This window comes from Orycteropus afer, unplaced genomic scaffold (assembly GCF_000298275.1).
Source record: "Orycteropus afer afer isolate SDZICR_OR568_19922 unplaced genomic scaffold, OryAfe1.0 scaffold00256, whole genome shotgun sequence".
Taxonomy (NCBI): domain Eukaryota; kingdom Metazoa; phylum Chordata; class Mammalia; order Tubulidentata; family Orycteropodidae; genus Orycteropus; species Orycteropus afer.
In genome coordinates, this window is record NW_006921843.1 from 2,320,544 (window position 1) to 2,339,879 (window position 19,336).

The following is a 19,336-nucleotide window of genomic DNA, read 5'->3' on the forward strand; positions in this document are numbered from 1 at the left end:
GAAGGAAATTTTCTTTGTTGGTTACCAGGGGTGGGAAGGGAGGGGAGGGAATGCTGTTAGATAGATAAGATAAGTATCTATTTGGGTGAAGAGAAGGGCAATGTACCAAATGTGAGCGACCAATATGGCACCACTGAGGATGAGAAAGACATGGAGAGGTACATGGGAGGTACAGAGAACAAATATGAACCCTTTTGCACATAGAGCACTGTGTTGTCAGTGAAGGCAAAAATGGGTATACGAATGGATAGATGGGTGGACAGGCTAAACGATTAGGTACTTCTATGAAGTGGGGAGTGTATCCAAGAACATATATAGGGTTGGCAAACAATGGTCCCATAAGTTTATGTGAATGATCAGAATTCCCAGGTGTATAGTAGAGCTGACAAGGGGCAAGGTTGTGGTCACTGCTTGGTCACTGCCAGCTACCCAGAGGGACTGAGTAGTTGAATCTGTGGGCTTGGGACCATAGTCTCAGGGGACATCAAGCTCAATTGGCATAAGGTACTATACAAAACATTGTTCCACCTCCTACTTTGGCAAGTAGCGACTGGGACCTTAAGCAAGCTGCCATCTAGATGCAACGATGGGTCTCTCCTCATCCAGAGCAAAGAATGAAGAAAACTAATATTCATGGAAACAATTAGTCCTAGCAACTGGTACACCATCCAACCTGCAGCCTCTATGACTATGAGACCAGAAGAACTAGATGGTGCCCGACTACCACTGTCATCCACTTGGAAGGGGATCTATGTAGGAGATCCTTGATAGAGAGGGAGTACAGTGTGGAACAAAACTCAAAATCATGTGGAAAAAAAAAAAAGGTGAGAACCAGGTTTGCTGGTCCAATAGAGCCTGGTGGAACCACTGAAACTATGGCCCCTAACTGCCCTTCAGGTCTGGAATTGAACCCACACCTGTGGTTTCCAGCCAAACAAAATACAGCAGAATTGAAAAACCAAGCAAATAACATGAGTAAGAAATGAAATGTGTGAAATTATAACAGGACCTACTGAAATGAAAAGGAATATAAGAGAATACTATGAGGAACTGTACCTCAACATATTGGAAAACCGAGACAAATTTCTAGGAACACAATACTTAACTAACTAGCACAGACTGAGTTAGAAAATATGAACATATGCATTCTAAAAGAAGAAATTGAACAAGTCATGAAAAACAACAATCACAACAAAAAATGTCCTGGCCTAGATGGCTTCACTGTAGAATCCTACCAAACATTCAGAGAAGAGCTGGCACCAATTTTATTCAAACGTACAGAACATAGAAAAATACCGAATGAGCTCAAATTCATTTTATGAAGCAAGCATAACCCTGATACTAAAACAAGTCAATGACACTACTAAAACAAGAAAATCATAGTCCAATTTCCCTCATGAAGATAGAAATAAAAAATTCCTTAACAACTTCCTAGCCAATAAAATCAAATATCATCTCAAATAATAATAATCATATATCATGATCAACTGGGCACGTATGGAAAGACACTTAAACATTAGGAAAACAAGCCACATAATCCACTATATAAATAAAACAAAAGAACTACATAATCATATCAATCCATGCAGAAAAGGAATTTTATTAAATCTAATACTGAATCCAGAGAGAAACTCTAATAAAATAGAAATAAAAGGGAAATTCCTCAATATAATTAAGATCATATACAAAAAAACACAATAACTCACTGTCATCAAGTCAATTTCAATTCATAGTGACTCAATAGCATTAGGTTTCCAAGGTGATAAATCTTTACAGAAGTAAATTATTCATTCTATGATGTGGCTGGTGAGTTTCTGGATGGAGAAAGACTAAAGGCCTTCCTCTTCCAAACATGAACCAGACAAGGATGCCCTGTCAGCACTCTTATTTAACATTGTACAGGTAGTCTTCATCAGCACAATAAGGCATGAAAGGAAAACAGAAGGCATCTAAATTGGTAAGGAAGACATAAAACTAACTCTGTTTGCAGAAGATGTGATCCTATACATAGAAAATCCTAATGACTCAGAAAAAAAGTAGTACTAATGAAAATTCAGCAAAGTGGCAAGTTACAAAATCAACATATAAAAATCTGATTCCTCTGCATCAGGGGAGCTCTGGTAGCATAGTGGCTAAGACACTTGCCTGCTAACCAGAGAGCTGGCGGTCCAAACCCACCAGCCACTCCTCGGAAGGAAGGTTGGGCAATCCTACTTCCGTAGTGATACTGCCTCGGAAACCCAAGCAGGGGTCGCTATGAGTCGGGTTTGACTTAACGGCACATAACAACAACAACTGCATCAACAAAGAGAACTCTGAAGAGGGGAAAAGGAAAAGAATAACATTTATAATACTTCCAAAAAAGATAAAATACTTAGGAACACACCTAAGCAGAGACACAAAGGACTTATACAAAGTCCATGCTCAGGAATAGGAAGAATTGTAAAAATGTCAATATTACCCAAAGCAATCTATAGATATAATGCAATCCTGATCTAGATCTGATCAACATTCTTTAAAAATATGGAAAAACCAATCACCAAATTTATATGGATATGAAACAGACCACGGATAAGCAAAGCAGTACTGAAGAATAAAAAAGTAGGTGGTCTTCCACTTTCCAATCTCAAACCTACTACAGCCACAGTAATCAAAATAGCCTGTGATCTCCAGCATTGTCTATATCACCAAAGCCATATTTTTCACCTACAGATGATTCTTCATTTCCATCTTTTGCATTGCAATCACAAATAATCATCGATACATCTTGATTGCACATTTGGTTAATTTAGGACTGCAGAAGTTGATAAAAATCTTCAATTACTTCACCTTTTTCTTCAGTGGTTGGTGCATAAATTTGAATAATACTAGTAATCACTGGGCTTCGGTGTAGGTATATGGATATTATCCTATCATGGACAGCATTGAAATGCAGAACAGATATTGAAATATTCTTTGTCTCAATGAATATGATGCCATTTCTCTTCAATTTTTCATTCCAAGCATAGGAGATCATCTGAATGCCTGATTCAAAAATGGCAAATATCAGTCTATTTCAGCTCACTAATGCCTAGAATATTGATCTTCATGAACTCTACTTCATTTTCCACAACTTACAATTTTCCTACATTCATATTTTGTACATCCACAATCTGATTATTAATGAATGCTTGCAGCTTTCTTCCCATTTTGAGTTATGCCCTATCAGCAAATGAAAGTACCAAAGGCTTTACTCCATCCACTGCAAGACCAATGCTACTTTAAGAAGGCATCTCTTCCCCAGTCATATTTTGAGTGCATTCTGACCTGAGGGGCTCGTGTTCCAGCACTATATCATTCAATGTTTCAGTGCTATTCAAGTTTTCCAGTAATATAACAGTGTTAAACTGCTATTCATAAGTTTTTAGCTGGCCAATACTTTGTGAAATAGATGACCCTTTCTTCTAGTCTGTCTTAGATTGGAAGCTCCATTGAATCCTGTCCACCATGGGTGGCCCTGCTGGTATTTGAAATACCAGTGGCATAGCACTGGTATCAAAGTGTCAAAGCAACACACAAGCCACCAGAGTATGACAAACAGAAAGACAAGTGCAATATAATTTTTTTAACAATGTAAATGGTGGCTATATATGTGGACCTCACCAGATGGAATACACAGAAATCAGATCAACTACCTTTGTAAAAAGAGGTGATGAAGAAGCTCAGTATCTTCACCCAAAACAAGGCCAGGTGCTGACTGTGGAATAGACCATCAATTTCTCATATACAAGTTCAAGCTGAAGCTGAAGAAAATTAAAAACAAGTTTGCAAGAACCAAACTATGGCTTTGATCATATCCCACCTGAATTTAGAATCCATCTGAAGAATAAATTTGATGCATTTAACACCAGTGACCAGATGAATTGTGTGATGATATCAAGAACATCATTCATGGAGAAAGCAAAAGATCATCAAAAAGGAAGGAAGGAAGAAAAGAGCAAAATGGATGTCAGAAGAGACTCTGAAACATGCCCTGGAATGGAGAGAAGCTAGAGTAAATGGAAGAAATGACAAGATAAAAGAACTGAACAAATGATTTCAAAGAGCAGCTTGAGAAGACAAAGTCAATTATTATAACATAATGTGCAAGACCTGGAGTTAGCAAACCAAAATGGAAGAACACGCATGTCATTTTTCAAGCTGAAAGAATTGAAGAAAAAATTCAAGACTCAAGTTTCATTGAAGCTTTCTATGGGCAAAATATTAAATGATTCAGGAAGTATCAAAAAAAGATGGAATAAATACACAGAGTCACTGTACCAAAAAGAATTGGTTGATGTTCAACTATATCAGAAGGTGACATGTGATCAAAACCAATGGTATTGAAGGAAGATAGAGAAGCTGCACTGAAGAAGTTGGTGAAAAACAAGGCTCCAGGAATTGACAGAATACCCATTGTGATGTTTCACCAAACAGATGTCATGCTAGAGACACTTACTCCTCTATGCAAGTAATTTGGAAGACAGTTACCTGGCCAACTGACTGGAAGAGATCCATATTTATACCCATTCCAAATAAAGGTGATCCAACAGAATGTGGAAATTATCAAAAGATATCATGAATATCACACACAAGTAAAATTTTGCTGAAGATAAATCAAAACAGTTGAAGAGAATACTGACAGGGAATGTCGAGAAATGCAAGCTGGATTCAGAAGAGGATGAGGAAGGAGGGATATCATTGCTGATGTCAGATGGATCAGACTGAAAAGCAAAGAATACAAGAAAGATGTTTACTAGTGTTTTAATGACTATGCAAAAGCATTTGACTCTGTGGATCATAACAAATTATGGATAACATTGCAAAGAATGGGATTTCCAGAACACTTAATTTTGCTCATGAGGAACCTGTACAGAGACCAGGAGGCTGTCATTTGAACAGAACAAGGGGATACATCATGGTTTAATACCAGGAACGGAGTGTGTTAGGGTTGCATCCTTTGATCATACTTATTCAATCTGTATGCTGAGCAAATAATCCAAGATGGACTATATGAAGAAGAAAGTGGCATCAGGATCAGAGGAATATTCATTAACAGCCTGCAATATGCAAATGATACAACCTTGCTTGCTGAAGTGAAGAGGACTTGAAGCACTTTCTGATGAAGATTAACGATTACAGCCTGCAGGATGAATTACACCTCAACATAAAGAAAATGAAAATAATGCTGGACCAATAACCCACATCATGATAAGTAAAGAAAAGATTGAAGTGGTCAAAAATTTCATTTTACTTATCTACAATCAACATCCATGGAAGAACAATCAAGAAATCAGTCAGTGTACTGCACTGGACAAACCTGCTGCAAAAGACCTCTTTAAAGTATTGTTCAGGGAGGGGACTGAAAGGAGGGAAAATCACTAACTAGATAATAAACATATTAATTTAAGTGAGAGTGAAGGAAATATAAAATATGAGTCTGATCAATACACTATTACAAAAGCAAAGGAAGACAGGGAAAGGTGTGCAAAAGTTACAGACAACAAAGAAAAATACTTTTGCTTACATAATCATGCATTATCAGTAAAGACAAGCAATAATCTACCAGTGCATACACTGACAGACAAGCTGAACCAGTATGGACAGGTGAAAAGGACTATACATATAACCACATATGAGTTTGACAGAGGATATTTCTACATATATATTTGCATGTGTTATAATTATGTTGTTGTTGTTATGTGCCATTGAGTCAGACCTGACTCATAGTGACCCCTCCTTGGTTTCTGAGGCAGTACCACTACAGAAGAAGATTGCTCAACCTGCCTTCTGTGGAGTGGTTGATGGGTTTGAACCGCCAGCCTCCTGGTTAGCAGTCAAGCCTTAGGCACTATGCTACCATCTATGTATATAGGGTTTGGAGAAGCTGAGGAGGACCAGGAAGGAAGTGAGCCAGAGCAGTGGGTTTGGAGTGGGTGAGAAGGACCAGGAAGGAAGTGAGTCAGTGCAATGGGTTTGAAGTGGCTGAGAGGGAACAGAAAGTGAATGGAGTGGTTTGGAACAGCTAAGAGAGATGAACTTGTCTGTCATTTTGTCATAGTGTGGTAACCTCTGTGTTACTCTGAGGTTGGAGGCTATGCCATCACTGTTTCAAATGCCAGCAGAGTTACTTATGGTGGACAGGTTTCACCAGAGCTTCCAGACTAAGACAGACTCAGAAGAAAGAAGACACTATCCACTTCTCAAAAAACTGGCCAGTGAAAACCATATGAAGAGTAATGATATCTTGTCTGACATATTACCAGAAAACTTGATGAATAGCCCTAAAACACTGTCCAATATACTGCCAGAACATGAGCCCCTCAGGTTGGAAGGCACTCAAAATACAACTGGGGAAGAGTTGCCTCCTCAGAGTACAGTCGACCTTAATGATGTGGATAGAGTAAAGTTGTTTGGACCTCCATTTGCTGATGTGGCACAACTCAAGATGAGTAGAAACAGCTGCAAACATCCATTAACAATCAGAACATGGAATGTATGAAGTACGGATTTAGGAAAATTAGAAGTTGTAAAAAATGAAATAGAATGCATAAAGACCAATATCCTAGCCATTAGTGAGCTGAAATTGACTGGTTTTGGCCATTTTGAATCAGATAATCATATGATCTACTATGCTGGGATGGCAAATTGAAGAGGAATGGCATGGCATTCATCATCACAAAGAATGTATAAAGATCTATCCTGAAGTACAATGCTGTCAGTGATAGGATAACATCCATACGCCCGCAAGAAAGACCAGTTTAATGCTATGATTATTCAAACGTACTCACCAATCACTAAAGCCAAAGGTGAGGGAATTGAAGATTTTTTCCAACTTCTGCAGTCTGAAATTGACCAAACATGCAATCAAGATATGTTGATTATCACTGGTGATTTGAATGCAAAAGTTGGAAACAACGAAGAATTACCAATAGTTGGAAAATATGGCCTTGGTGAGAGAAATAATGCTGAAGATTGCATGATAGAATTTTCCAAGACCAACAACCTATTCATTGCAAATACCTTTTTTAACACTGTAAATGGCAGTGAAACACATGGACTTCACCAGATGGAGTGAATCATATTGACTACATCTGTGGCAAGAGGCAATGAAGAAGTTCAATATCTTCAGCCAAAACAAGGCCAGGAGCTGACTGTGGAAAAGGTCTTCAGTTGCTCATATACAAGTTCAAGGTGAAGTTGAAAACAATTAAAAGAAGTACACAAGAGCCAAAATATGACCTTGATTATATCTCTCCTGAATTTAGAGACCATCTAAAGAATAGATTTGATGCATTGAATGACAGAAAAACAGAGGAATTATGGGATGACACCAAGAACATCATCCATGAAGAAAGGAAAAGGTCATTAAAAAGACAAGAAAGGAAGAAAAGACCAAAATGGATGTCAGAAGAGACTCAGAAACTTGTCCTTGAACAGACAGTAGCTAAAGAATATGGAAGAAATGACAAGATAAAACAGCTGAAGAGAAGATTTCAAAGCACAGCTCAAGAAAACAAAGTCAATTGTTATAATGAAATGTGCAAAGACCTGAAGTTAGAAAATCAAAAGGGAAGAACACCCTTGGCATTTCTCAAGCTGAAACAACTAAAGAAAAAAATTAAGCCTCAAGATGCAATACTGAAAGATTCTATGGGAAATATATTGAATGATGCAAGAAACATCAAATGAAGATGGAAGGAATACATAGAGTCACTGTACCAAAAAGAACTGATCATTCACTTCAGGAGGTGGAATATGATCAAGAACCAATGGTATTGAAGGAAGAAGTCAAAGCTGCACTGAACTAATTGATGTAAAACAAGGCTCCAGGAATTGACAGAATACCCACTGAGATGTTTCAACAAAGGATACCACGCTGAAAGCACGAACTCGGCTATGCCAAGAGATTTGGAAGAGAGCTACCTGGCCAACTGACTGGAAGAGATACATATTTGTACCCATTCCAAAAAAAGGTTATCCTATAGAACATGGAAATTATCAAACAATATCATTAATATCACACACAAGTAAAATCTTACTGAAGATAATTCAAAAACGGTGGCAACAGTATATTGACAAGAAATGTAACCTGGATTCAGAAGAGGACATGGAACAAGGGATATAACTGCTGATGTCAGATGGATCTTGACTGAAAGTAAAGAATACCAGAAAGATGCTTACATGTGTTTTATTGACTATACAAAAGCATTCAATTGCATGGGTCATAACAAATTATGGATAATATTGAGAAAAATGGGAATTCCAGAACATTTAACTGTACTCATGAGGAACCTGTACATAGACCATGAGGCTGTCTTCTGAAAAGAACAAGGGGATACTGCATGGTTTAAAATCAGGGAGGGATTGTATACTTATGAAATCTGTATGCTGAGAAAATAATCTGAGAAGATGGACTACATGAAGAATAATGGGCATCAGGATTGGAGGAAAACTCATTAACAACCTGCAACACACAGATAACACAACTTTGCTTGCTGAAAGTGAGAATGATTTGAAGCACTTACTGATGAAGATTGAAGACTACAGTCTGCAACATGGATTACACCTCAATATAAAGAAAACAAAATCCTCACAACGGGACCAATAAGCAGCATCACAATAAATGGAGAAAAGATTGAAGTTGTCCAGGACTTCATATTATTTGGTTCTAAAATAAATTCCAATGGAAGTACCAGTCAAGACATTAGACAATGTATTGCATTGGGTGAATCTGCTGCAAAAGACCTCTTTCAAGTGCTGAAGAGCAAAGATGTGTCCTTGAAGGCTAAGGTGTGCCTAACCCAAGCTATGGTATTTTCAATTGCCTCATATGCATATTAGAGCTGGACAATGTATACAGAAGACTGAAGAAGAGTTGATACTTTTGAGTTGTGGTGTTGGTGAAGAATACTGAGAGTACCATGGACTGCTAAAAGAACTAACAAATCTGTACTGGAAGAAGTGTAGCCCAAATGCTCCTTGGAAGAGAGAATGGTCAGACTTCATCTCACCTACATTGGTCATATTGTCACAAAGGATCTGGGGAAGGATATCATGCTTGGAAAAATGGAGGGTCAAGGAGCAAGAGGAAGGAACTCAACAAGATGGATTGACACGGTGGCTGCAACGATGGCCTCAGGTACAGCAAGGATGATGAGGCTGGCACAGGACCAGGCAGTGTTTCATTCTGTTGTACATAGCTTCACTATTAGTCGGAGATGACTCAATAGCACCTAACAACAAGATATAGTAGAACAAGCAAGGGGAAAATTCATGACAATTTCTTAACCATAATGAAACACCTTGAGGAAATAAATCACTGGACTTGCAGGCTTAGGATCACAGTTTGGGGGGATAGCTAACTCAATTGGCATAACATTGTTTACAAACACAGTGTTCTACATCCTACTGTAGTAAGTAGTTACTAGGTTCTGAAAAGCTAACGAGTTGTCATCTAAGGTGCATTTTTTGGTATCTCTCCTTGTGAAGCAAATAAGAGTGAAGAAAATTAAAGATGAGGGGAAATAAATAGTTCAAAGGACTAATGGACCACATGAATCTCAACCTCCTTGACCCTGAGATAAGAATTAGATGGTGTCCAGCTACCACTACTAACTTCTCTGCAAAGGATCACAATAGAATGTACTGGATAGAGTAGGAAAGAAATAGAGAACTCAAAGTGAAAAAGACCTGGAATACTAAAGATGGAGAACCACTGAGACTGTAGCCCTTAGAAATCCTTTAAGCCTAGAAATGTACTCACGTGCCTCAATTTTCAGCCAAGCAATAGACAGGTCTATAAGATGTAACAGTAGAGGGGTATGCACATCTTAGAACAATCAGCCATATGAAATCAAAAGAACAGCTTTTGCCCAGGTATAAAGCTTAGAAGGGAGTAAGGGATAGAAAAGAAGGACAAATGGAAATGGGAAACACAGGGAGGAAGTGGGAAGAGTGCTGTTATTTAGTTAGGTTGCAATCAGTGTCACTAAACAAAACAAGTATGAATTGTTGAATGGAAAACCAAATGTCTCTGTAAACTTTTACTCAAATCACAATAAAGTTTTATTTATTTATTTTTTAATATAAAAGATGGATGAAAGGAAATGGGGAACTCAATGGGGTAGTGAGAAAAATGCTGTTACTCAGTGATGATTTCAACCAAGGTCACAAGACAAACTGTGTATAAATTGTTGAATAGAAAAATGATTTTTTCTGTAAAATTTCACACAAACTGTAATAAAAAAATAGAGAAAAGAATTTTATTGTAAAACTTATATCATCTTACTACTTGCTCAATTTGTACTACTTTAAAATTAATGCCTATTAATATTTTTTAAGACACTATGCATGGTGTGATACCACTTCAATGTTTAAATACATCTCTCAAAAATACAAACTCACTGCCATTGAGTCAATTTTAACTCATAGTGACCCCCGTTGGGTTTCTGAGGCTGTAAATCTTTATGGAAGTAGATTGCTCAGTCTTCCTTCCGTGGAGCAGCTGGGGGTTTGAACCACTGACCTGGTAAGCAGCCAGATGCTTTATCCACTACACAACCAGATCTCCTTAAAATACATTTGTGTACACCAATAAACATAAATAAAACACAGCTACTGTGTTGTGTCTCTCTCCAAGAAAGACACCTTTCAGCTGGAAAGGTCTGGCTGTGCTCCAAATCCAGGCAGAGGCAAGTTCAGCTGGAATAGAAATGTTTGCATATTTTGTCATTTCTGATATAGAGACTTCCTTTTCCCCCAGTGAACTGCACTATAATGCATTGTGTAAAGTTGATTTGGGAGATTTTTCCTCCATATCCCCTGCCCATTTTTTAAAAAAACATTGGTTTTCTGATCCTAATTATTTGTATTATTATTATCATTATTTCATTCTTTTTTTAGTTTTAAGAAATATCACTTGTAACAGAGATAGTTGCCTAATAATACCTTGGGCATTCCTTCATAGAAATGTTTTTAAGTTATAGTTAATATGTGATAATATTGTTTAAATTAGAGTTGCAGTATTTTAAATAATGGGTGGTGCTGATATTATTGTTACATGCCATTGTGTTGGCTCCAACTCATATCAACCCCATGCACAACAGAATGAAACATTGTCCAGTCCTACACTAGCCTCACAAACCTTCCTATACCTGAGCTCATCGTTGTAGCCACTGTGCAATCCATCTCCTTGAGGGTCTTCCCCTTTTTTGACAGACCCTCCACTTTATCAAGCATGATTTTCTTCTCCAGAGAATGGTCCCTTCTGACAGTATGACCAAAGCAGGTGAGAAGAAGTCTGGCCATTCTCACTTCCAAGGAACATTCTGGCTGCATTTCTTCCAGAACACCTTTGTACTTCTTCCTTGGGACTTTCAGTATTCTTCACCAATGCTACTACTCAAAAGCATCAACTCTTCTTCAGTCTTCCTTATTTATTGATTCATTACCCAGGTTTCACATGCATATGAGGTGACTGAAAATACTTAGTCTTGAAAGAGACGTTTTTGTTCTTCAGCACTTTAAAGAGGTCTTTTGCAGCAGATTTTCCCAGAACAGTACAGTGTCTGATTTTCTGACTGCTGCTTCCCTTGGTGTTGATGGTAGATCCAAGTAATATGAAATCTTTGACAACTTCATTATTTTCTTCATTTATTGTGATGCTGCTTATTGGTCCTGTGTGGCTTTTAATTTTATGTTGAGGTGTAATTCATACTGTAGAGTTTAGTCTTTAATTTTCATCAGTGAGTGTTTCAAGTCATCTTCACTTTATGGATTACACTTTATGTGTAAAACCAAACCAAACCAAACTCACTGCTGTCAAGTCAGACCCAACTCATAGTGACCCCTCATTGGGTTTCTAAGGTGGTATCACTACAGAAGTAGATTGCCCCATCTTCCTTCTGAGTAGTGGCTGGTGGATTTGAACCACCAGCCTTCTGGTTAACAGTCAAATGCCTTAGGCACTACGCCACCAGAGCTCCTTTATGTGTAAAGGAGAGTGATTAAATGGCATGGATAAAGGAGAAATACTATGGGAATCATTGTTAGTTACACCTTACATTTGCATCACTTAAGTATCTTTTCTGGTATATTATCTCATTCCTACCTAGTTCAGTTATAAGCCCACAAAGTAAATTAATAATCAACATAAGTCGGAGTTTACATTTAGGAATAATTTAGTCACCTTCACTTAAAAATTTATCTATGTACCTACATGATGTTTATATACACAGTTATATATCATAAGAAATATATCCAAAATATCTCTTGACTCTGTCCCCTTTTCCACATTCCTGCAACGGCCATTCTAGTTTCAACTTCCTCAACCCTTGCCCATGCTTTCCTTACACACACACACACACACACACACACACACACATACACACTCCGCCTCCAGCATGCTCTATTTAAAACACAAAATGTAAATCTAGTTACATTTCTCCTCTGATTAAAAATCCACCACATTTTCTCACTTTCTACCTTGTGCTTCACAAAGGGGCCTGTTGTATAGCTAGAATCGACCACAGAAGATAAAGCAATTCCTTTAAAGGCTCATATTTGTCTTTAATATGTAAGCACATCTTCTATTTTTATCTATAATTTATACTTGTTGTATTTAATACAAATATTATGGTTTTGACTGTTTCCATTTCTAGAAAAATATGCTATGGCAAGCTAATGTTGCAGCTTCACAAAACCGTTGGCAAACTGTCTCCTCATGCCCTCAAAGATACCAAGACCACGGCCCAGAGAAAAATGTAAACTTTGCAGGGCATCAAAGATACCTTATAATTTACTACCACTATAAGTCGTCTGGTGGTGTAGTACCTAAGGCATTTGACTGCTAACCAGAAGGCTGCCAGTTCAAACCCACCAGCCCCTCCTCAGAAGGAAGGTTAGGCAATCTACTTCCGTAGAGATACCACCTTAGAAACCCAAGGAGGAGTCACTGTAAGTAGGAATTGACTCAACAGCTGTGAGTTTGGTTTTGGTATAGTGTCCCTGGGCCCATTTTGCACATTCTAGAGGGAAAAAAAATCATATAATCTGCTTTGTAAAGACTGTTTCTAGAAGATAATTCTTACAAAAGGCTCTCTAATACATAAGTTTGGTAAACACTATATATCACTTTTAGGGATTCTTAATCACCATAAACACATTATATTTTCTGCAAAATCTGCAGAAAAGTTTGAGCAGCTCCAAATGTTCAACAGAACATACCTCGTTGAAAGTTGTGCTGTCTTCCACCTTTCCAGGCTTTCCTCACTGTCCCATTGCCTGGAAAACTTTTCCTACCTTCTCCAACTGGAAAAAAACCCTACTCAATTTTTAAAATCTAGCCATCTACTCTTTGAATACAATCCCATTCACCTTACTTGGAAAGAAGTGTTTTCTCCTATGCATACTAGAGTACTTTGTACAGACTTTTATGCTAAATTTTAATACATGTGGTAATCTTGGATTTACAAATCAGTCTTCTGAATCAGATTCTGAATTCTCTGAGAGAAGAAATCATCTCTTATTTATTTATGAATTCCAAGAATCTAGCAAAGTCCATCATAAAACTCAGTAAGCATTTGTGAAATAAACTGATGAAAGACTAAACAATCTTTCATGAAAATAAAACATGTAGCATCATATGCAATTTCCCTGTACCACCAGCCAGGAAGTCTCTACTGACAAAAAGGGAAACAATGAGATTTTGGACAAATGCATGACTCTAGAACAGCCCAGTCAGAATAAGCAAACAATCCCTGGGAACAGAATTTGTGAAGTGAATCTTTGAGAGGCCATGAATTGCTTATGAGAGCTACTGTTCTGTATGTATCTCTGTCCAGGATGCTGATATTCAGCTGGAAAGGTCTGGCCGTGCTTCAAATCCAGGCAAAGCCAAGTTCAGTTGGAATAGAAATGTTTGCATATTTCATTATTTCTGATATACAGACTTCCTTTTCCCCCAGGATTTCAGCACAGTCACATTCAATCAGTTACAGTTAAGCTAATTTAAATAAATTAAGCTGACTTCGTTCTGCAAAAGAAAGTTATAAACTCTAAAGATAGAGCGCAAAGGACTTGCAAATCAGGAGATGTGGGTTTTCCTGCAGCCCTCTTCTCATCTCTGATTGACTTTCAGCAAGTGACTATACCATTCCAGACATCAACTTTCTTAGCTTTGAATAGAATACATAGATAATTAAGATTGAACAAACCTTTGGTGAATTACCAGGGTGAGGCAAGCACTTTCTCTTATTTAATCCTCTCAAAACCCTGTGAAGTAGATACTATTATAAGCATTTTACACATGAGGAAACAGGGCTTCAAAAGGTAAACTAATTTTCTCAAGGCCATCCAGAAAGCAGGGAGTTCAAAGGTTCATGGGAAGACCTACAGCCAAGGTGAGACCAAAGTTTTCTCCTGTCTCCTCCCCCAATCTTTGGCTGCTGACCTCAGTCTCCATTCACTTTTCTCCTAAACTAGAATGTCAATGCCACATGATGCTTGTTTCTGGTCTTCTAAAATGTTCTAACTTAACAAATTGTTTTATTTTTTTGTTTAAGTATCACATTGTCTAATGCCAGTTTATGCCAAATTTCTCCTAAGGCTCATTACTCTGCATATTTATATGATGTTGTAAATAGGCAGAAGTGCCCAGGGACAAACATGGCGAATGGTCTCTTCTCCAAAGGGCCAACCACAACTTCAAGAGGCCTGCTTCATTTGCCTACTTCTTTTCATAGGTAAGTGGTCACTGCGCCATCATGTCATGTCTGGCACAAGAACCCTTCCAAGAGAGATAGCTATGGAACAAACACATACTTGAGGCAATCTCTCTGGAGCCAACCTTTTGCAAGTGGGTGGGGTAGCTTCACTTCCTCACTGTATTGTGCTCATGTGTGTGATGGTGTGTAATGCAGTTTAGTTGCCTGGTCCTTTCTCCTGTAGTGTTGTATGAACATGACCAGAGTCCTGTGTTGGTCTATGGGGATTTTGAAGTTTACTTTCACATTCTTTAGCTCACCACAATGACACTGAAGTGCTATCATGCCCATTTTATTAACAGGTAAGTCAAGGCTCACAATACTTAAGAAGCTTATCTAAGATCAACCATCAAGAAACTGCCAAAGCCAGAACCCACAGGGCTTCCAAGGACAAACATTGAACTCCTTGTCATAATAAAACAAATAAATAAACAACAAACAGTTGTTGTCTACTCAGCTTCTACTCAGGGCAACCCTATTTGTGTCAGAATAGAACTGTGTTCCATAGGGTTTTCAATGGCTGATTTTCCAGAAGTAGATCACCTGGCTTTTCTTCTCAGTCACTTTTGAGTAGACTCAAACCTCCAGCTGAGCAGTGTGCTAACAGTTTGTACTACCCAGGGACTCTAGTGAAAAAGAAGTTACTCTATAAAATATTTGCCCCCAAATACCCTAGAGATTATTCCTTCCTTTCTTGGCCCCATTGCCTATATCTCTATTTTCTTCTGGTCCATCCTGGCTCAGCTTCCATAACTTCTTTTTCACCTTCTGTTCCCTAACTCAAGGAGCCCTTGTTGTGCAGTGGTTAAGAGCTCTGCTGCTAACCAAAAGGTTAGTGGTCCAAACCCGCCAGCCTTCTATGGGAGAAAATGCCTGACAATCGGCTCCCATAAAGATTTCAACCTAGGAAAACTATTGGGCCATTCTACTCTATCCTGTAAGATCCACTGCCATCAAGTCAATTCCAACTCATAGCAACCCTATAGGACAAAGTACATTGGCCACAGAGGGATTCAGAGGCTGCAAATATTTATGGAAACAGATTGCTTCATCTTTCTCCTGTGGGTTCAAACTGTTGCCCTTTTGGTTAGCAGACAAATGCCTTAATCACTGCACCACCACAGGTCCTGTCCTATACAGTTATTGTAAGTTGTGATTGTCACAAAGGCACACAATGACATTACCTACATCAAAAACCCCATCCTTGTTCCTTTTCCGTATCAAGCTCTGTGAACAACAACCTGTGCTCTCTTGGCACTTGTATTCCTTTACAGCTTTTTTTCTGATGATAACTTTTCCAACTCACCACATATATAGTTAAAGCATAATTCTATCTGTAGGAAAAAACACACATTTAACAGAGGTATGATATGAGAAAGTAAGCCATTCATCACAGCAATTTAACTAGGTTGAGTGTGGTAAATTAAGCAACTCTACCTGTAGAAAGATTATGAAATATCACCTGGCTTCTTACATCACTTTATCTGAGCACCTCAGGTTGCTCTTTGCACTTTTTACATTGAGCTGTGGCTATTCTCACACCTCTATTCTATCACATTTTTTTCTCCTTGTGACTGTCATTATCCCTGTGCCACACCCCTACCTGACACTATTCCTGCCTCAGAACAGAATACAAAATATCTTGTACAATGTAGACTGTCAAATCCATTTTCAATTAATTCAGCATGTTTTTTTTTTTAAAAAAAGTATTGCATGGGGGATATGTGAATGCAATTAAATATTCACAGCAGCCCAGAAGAGCATAATCATAAACTTATGTAGATATTATACAGATTTTGCCAATTGAAGTTGACCCTGGTAAGGCTCCATAGCTAGAAACACTGAAGAGATAGACAAGTATTATCTCCGGTATGGAGCCTTGTTCCTTGTGAAAGCATCTGCCTCACTAGGAAGGCAAAAATGTCCATTACTAGAGTCCCAGTTGGAGATCAGGGGTCTAAAATCCCACATTTGGCCCTCTGCCTGGCCAAATTCACAGCCGCATAACTCAGGGTTAGGTCCCTACCTGATGAAGCTACATACCATGGGCAGCAGAAGTCTGTAAAAGCCTAATATCACCAAATGCTCGCACTGCTCAGAAACACTTATGCCATAGGAATGTGGCCACTCCCACCCTATTCTGGCTACCAACTGCATATCAGGATACTTTAGCCTTGAGTTTCTGGGAAGGTAGGACTTAAGTCCACCACACACAGGTGGCCAGGGTGGTGGAACATGGCTTTGCCCTACATCGCTCTGGGAAGGAGACAGAGGCACTTAGCAGAGGCAAGCTGGGGTCTGGGTCCCTCCTTGCAAGGACCAGCTCAGCCTCCAGGCCAAACTACATGGCCTGCCAGTTCAAGCCTTTAAGGAAACCTGGTGCCCGCGCTCGCTACAGGGAGAGGGCATAGTGCGTGCGGGCGGGACTCACCACGTCCATAATCTGCAGGAGGCTCAGGGAGAAGTAGACAGTGAGCGGCTGGGAGTCATTGGCCACTGGCCTCTCCAAAGGGTTGTAGTTCTTGACTAGTTCCTTGTAGAGCTTCCTCTGGAACTCGCCTTGCAGGGACACTTCAAGAGAGGAGAGCCCGGCAGCTGCTCAGAGAAGGCCAGCCCTGGATGCGACCCACGCCCACTTGCTCGCGACCCTCGCCGCCCAACGGTGAAGCCCTGAAGAGCAGCACCAGCCAGGGAAGCCCCCCGCAATGCCCCCAAGCGCCCCTTGCCCGCGGACAGAGCCCGAACCTGGACCCCGCTTCAGCTTTGCCCAGCCGCGCTCCATCCTGGCGCACAGAGCCGCCTGAGATACCACCGGGGATGCCGCCTGGGATGCCTCCAGGGATGCTGCCCGGGGTCTCACAGAGGAGGAGTGAAGGGCGGGGAGACACCGAGGCAGCAGCGTTACCGTGAAGGAGCGACGCGGCCACGGCCAGCCAGACGCCTTCTCGCGAGCGGTGCATGTTGAGTCCCAGAGCTGCCGAGAACAGACGCGCCCCGGTTTCTACGTCTCGGCTCTCAGCTCTCTGTCCTGGCCTGTGCTTTCGGCCACGAAGCCGGCTTTCCTGGCCCAGCTCAAGCGGCTTTAAAGAGCAGAGCGCGCCACTCGCCGCCCCGCGGTCCCTGCGCGCCTCTCCACGTGACGGATCCCCGCCCCGTCCTCCCGCCAGGGAGGGGCAAGGCAGCGCAGCCACTCCTGGAGGCCAGCAGGAGCCGCGATGGCTCTGGGAACTGCTTCCCGGGGAAGGAACATGTATACCCAGGCTCTGGGTTATGTTGTTGGAGTTCCCTCAAAGCTGTTTACATCCAGCGGTCCCTCTGCACCGTTTGCCTCAGGCCACATAGGGGAGCTGTCCAAAGCCAGGGCTCCATCGGGTCCCATCTCTCCTTTGCCCAGTCAGCTTCCCTCCTGCTCTCTACCAGAAGCTGCGCTGGGCCACTAAAAGAATGCTAAAACAGTCCATGGATTTAATCCTCCAGGTACTCCCTCCTCATGCCAGTGGCAGGAGGACAGCGACAAGAGGGCTATGGCTTACCCTCATAGCCATCCCAAGGGCTTGTAAATCTCTCCAAGACAACAAGATAGACCAGAGAGGAACTCCTTCTAGTCTCCAGTCAGGAGACAGTTTCTTCTAGCAACCATTTGTTGAACATCTATTTTACTACCTGCCATATTCTATACTAGGTCTTGGCCCTGGAGGCATTCTATCTGAGAGCAGAGAAGCTGCAACCATGTGTGAAGGGGTTCCCTGTAGGTATCCTAATTTATGTCTCAGTTTCTTTCAAAGGAGACGCTAAAAAATGCAAAATTAACTTGGGGAACAGCCAAAACATAGTGTTCTGGATTAGACTTTTTTGACTGCAACACAGAGTTAATGACCAAATTAATGGTCAAGACAAGGCTCTAAGCAACAAAGCCAGAGGGGTAAAAGGCTAAGGCAAGTCTTGAGGTTAAAGAGGGATGTGTCTTCTCATAGGAGAAGGGATGTTGTTACTGAAGAGAAAACAAACTATAAATCAGACAATAGAATAAGGGAAAGTCCACAGACACAATAAACTGGAAAATTAGTGTCCAAAATTTTATGATAATAACACAATCTGAAAAAACTATGAAATAAATATTTTCAAAATGCTAAATTTATTGGTCATGGTAGTAATAACTATGAAACTCATTGGCTTAACAGATTAAAGTTTATTTTTTCCTAAGGTGACTTTTCTGAGTGACTACCCTCTCTGCAGTTTAAATATGACCTTTAGGAGCTCTGGTGGCATAGTGCCAAAGACATTTGACTGCTAAATAGAAGGCTGGTAGTTCAACCTACCAGCCATTCCTCGCAAGGAAAGCAGGGCAATCTATTTTCATAGAAATATGGCCTCAGAAACCCAAGGGGAGGTCGCTATGACTCTGAACCAACTCAGCAGCAGTGAGGTTTTTTGTTTTTTGTTTTGTTTTGTTTTTTGTTTTTTTATTAGGATTTGGGTGAAGATTTACAGAGTAAATTCACTTTTCATACAGCAGTTCACATATACTTTGTCTCATGTCATTGACCAAAATT

The 19,336-nt window shown here is 40.0% G+C and overlaps 1 protein-coding gene across 1 annotated transcript in view; it reads right to left on the bottom strand.

The window, feature by feature from the left end:
- The window catches only part of CHRNA7 (cholinergic receptor nicotinic alpha 7 subunit), a 315,119-nt gene extending 297,376 nt beyond the window's left edge, over positions 1 to 17,743 (bottom strand). Inside the window, exons 1-2 of the mRNA XM_007949894.2 lie at positions 17,689 to 17,743; positions 17,215 to 17,354 (exon numbers count right to left, since the gene is read on the bottom strand). Coding sequence (XP_007948085.1) covers positions 17,215 to 17,354; positions 17,689 to 17,743 — 195 coding nt within the window. The remainder of the gene's footprint in view (positions 1 to 17,214; positions 17,355 to 17,688) is intronic.
- Between the last annotated feature and the right edge of the window lie 1,593 nt (positions 17,744 to 19,336).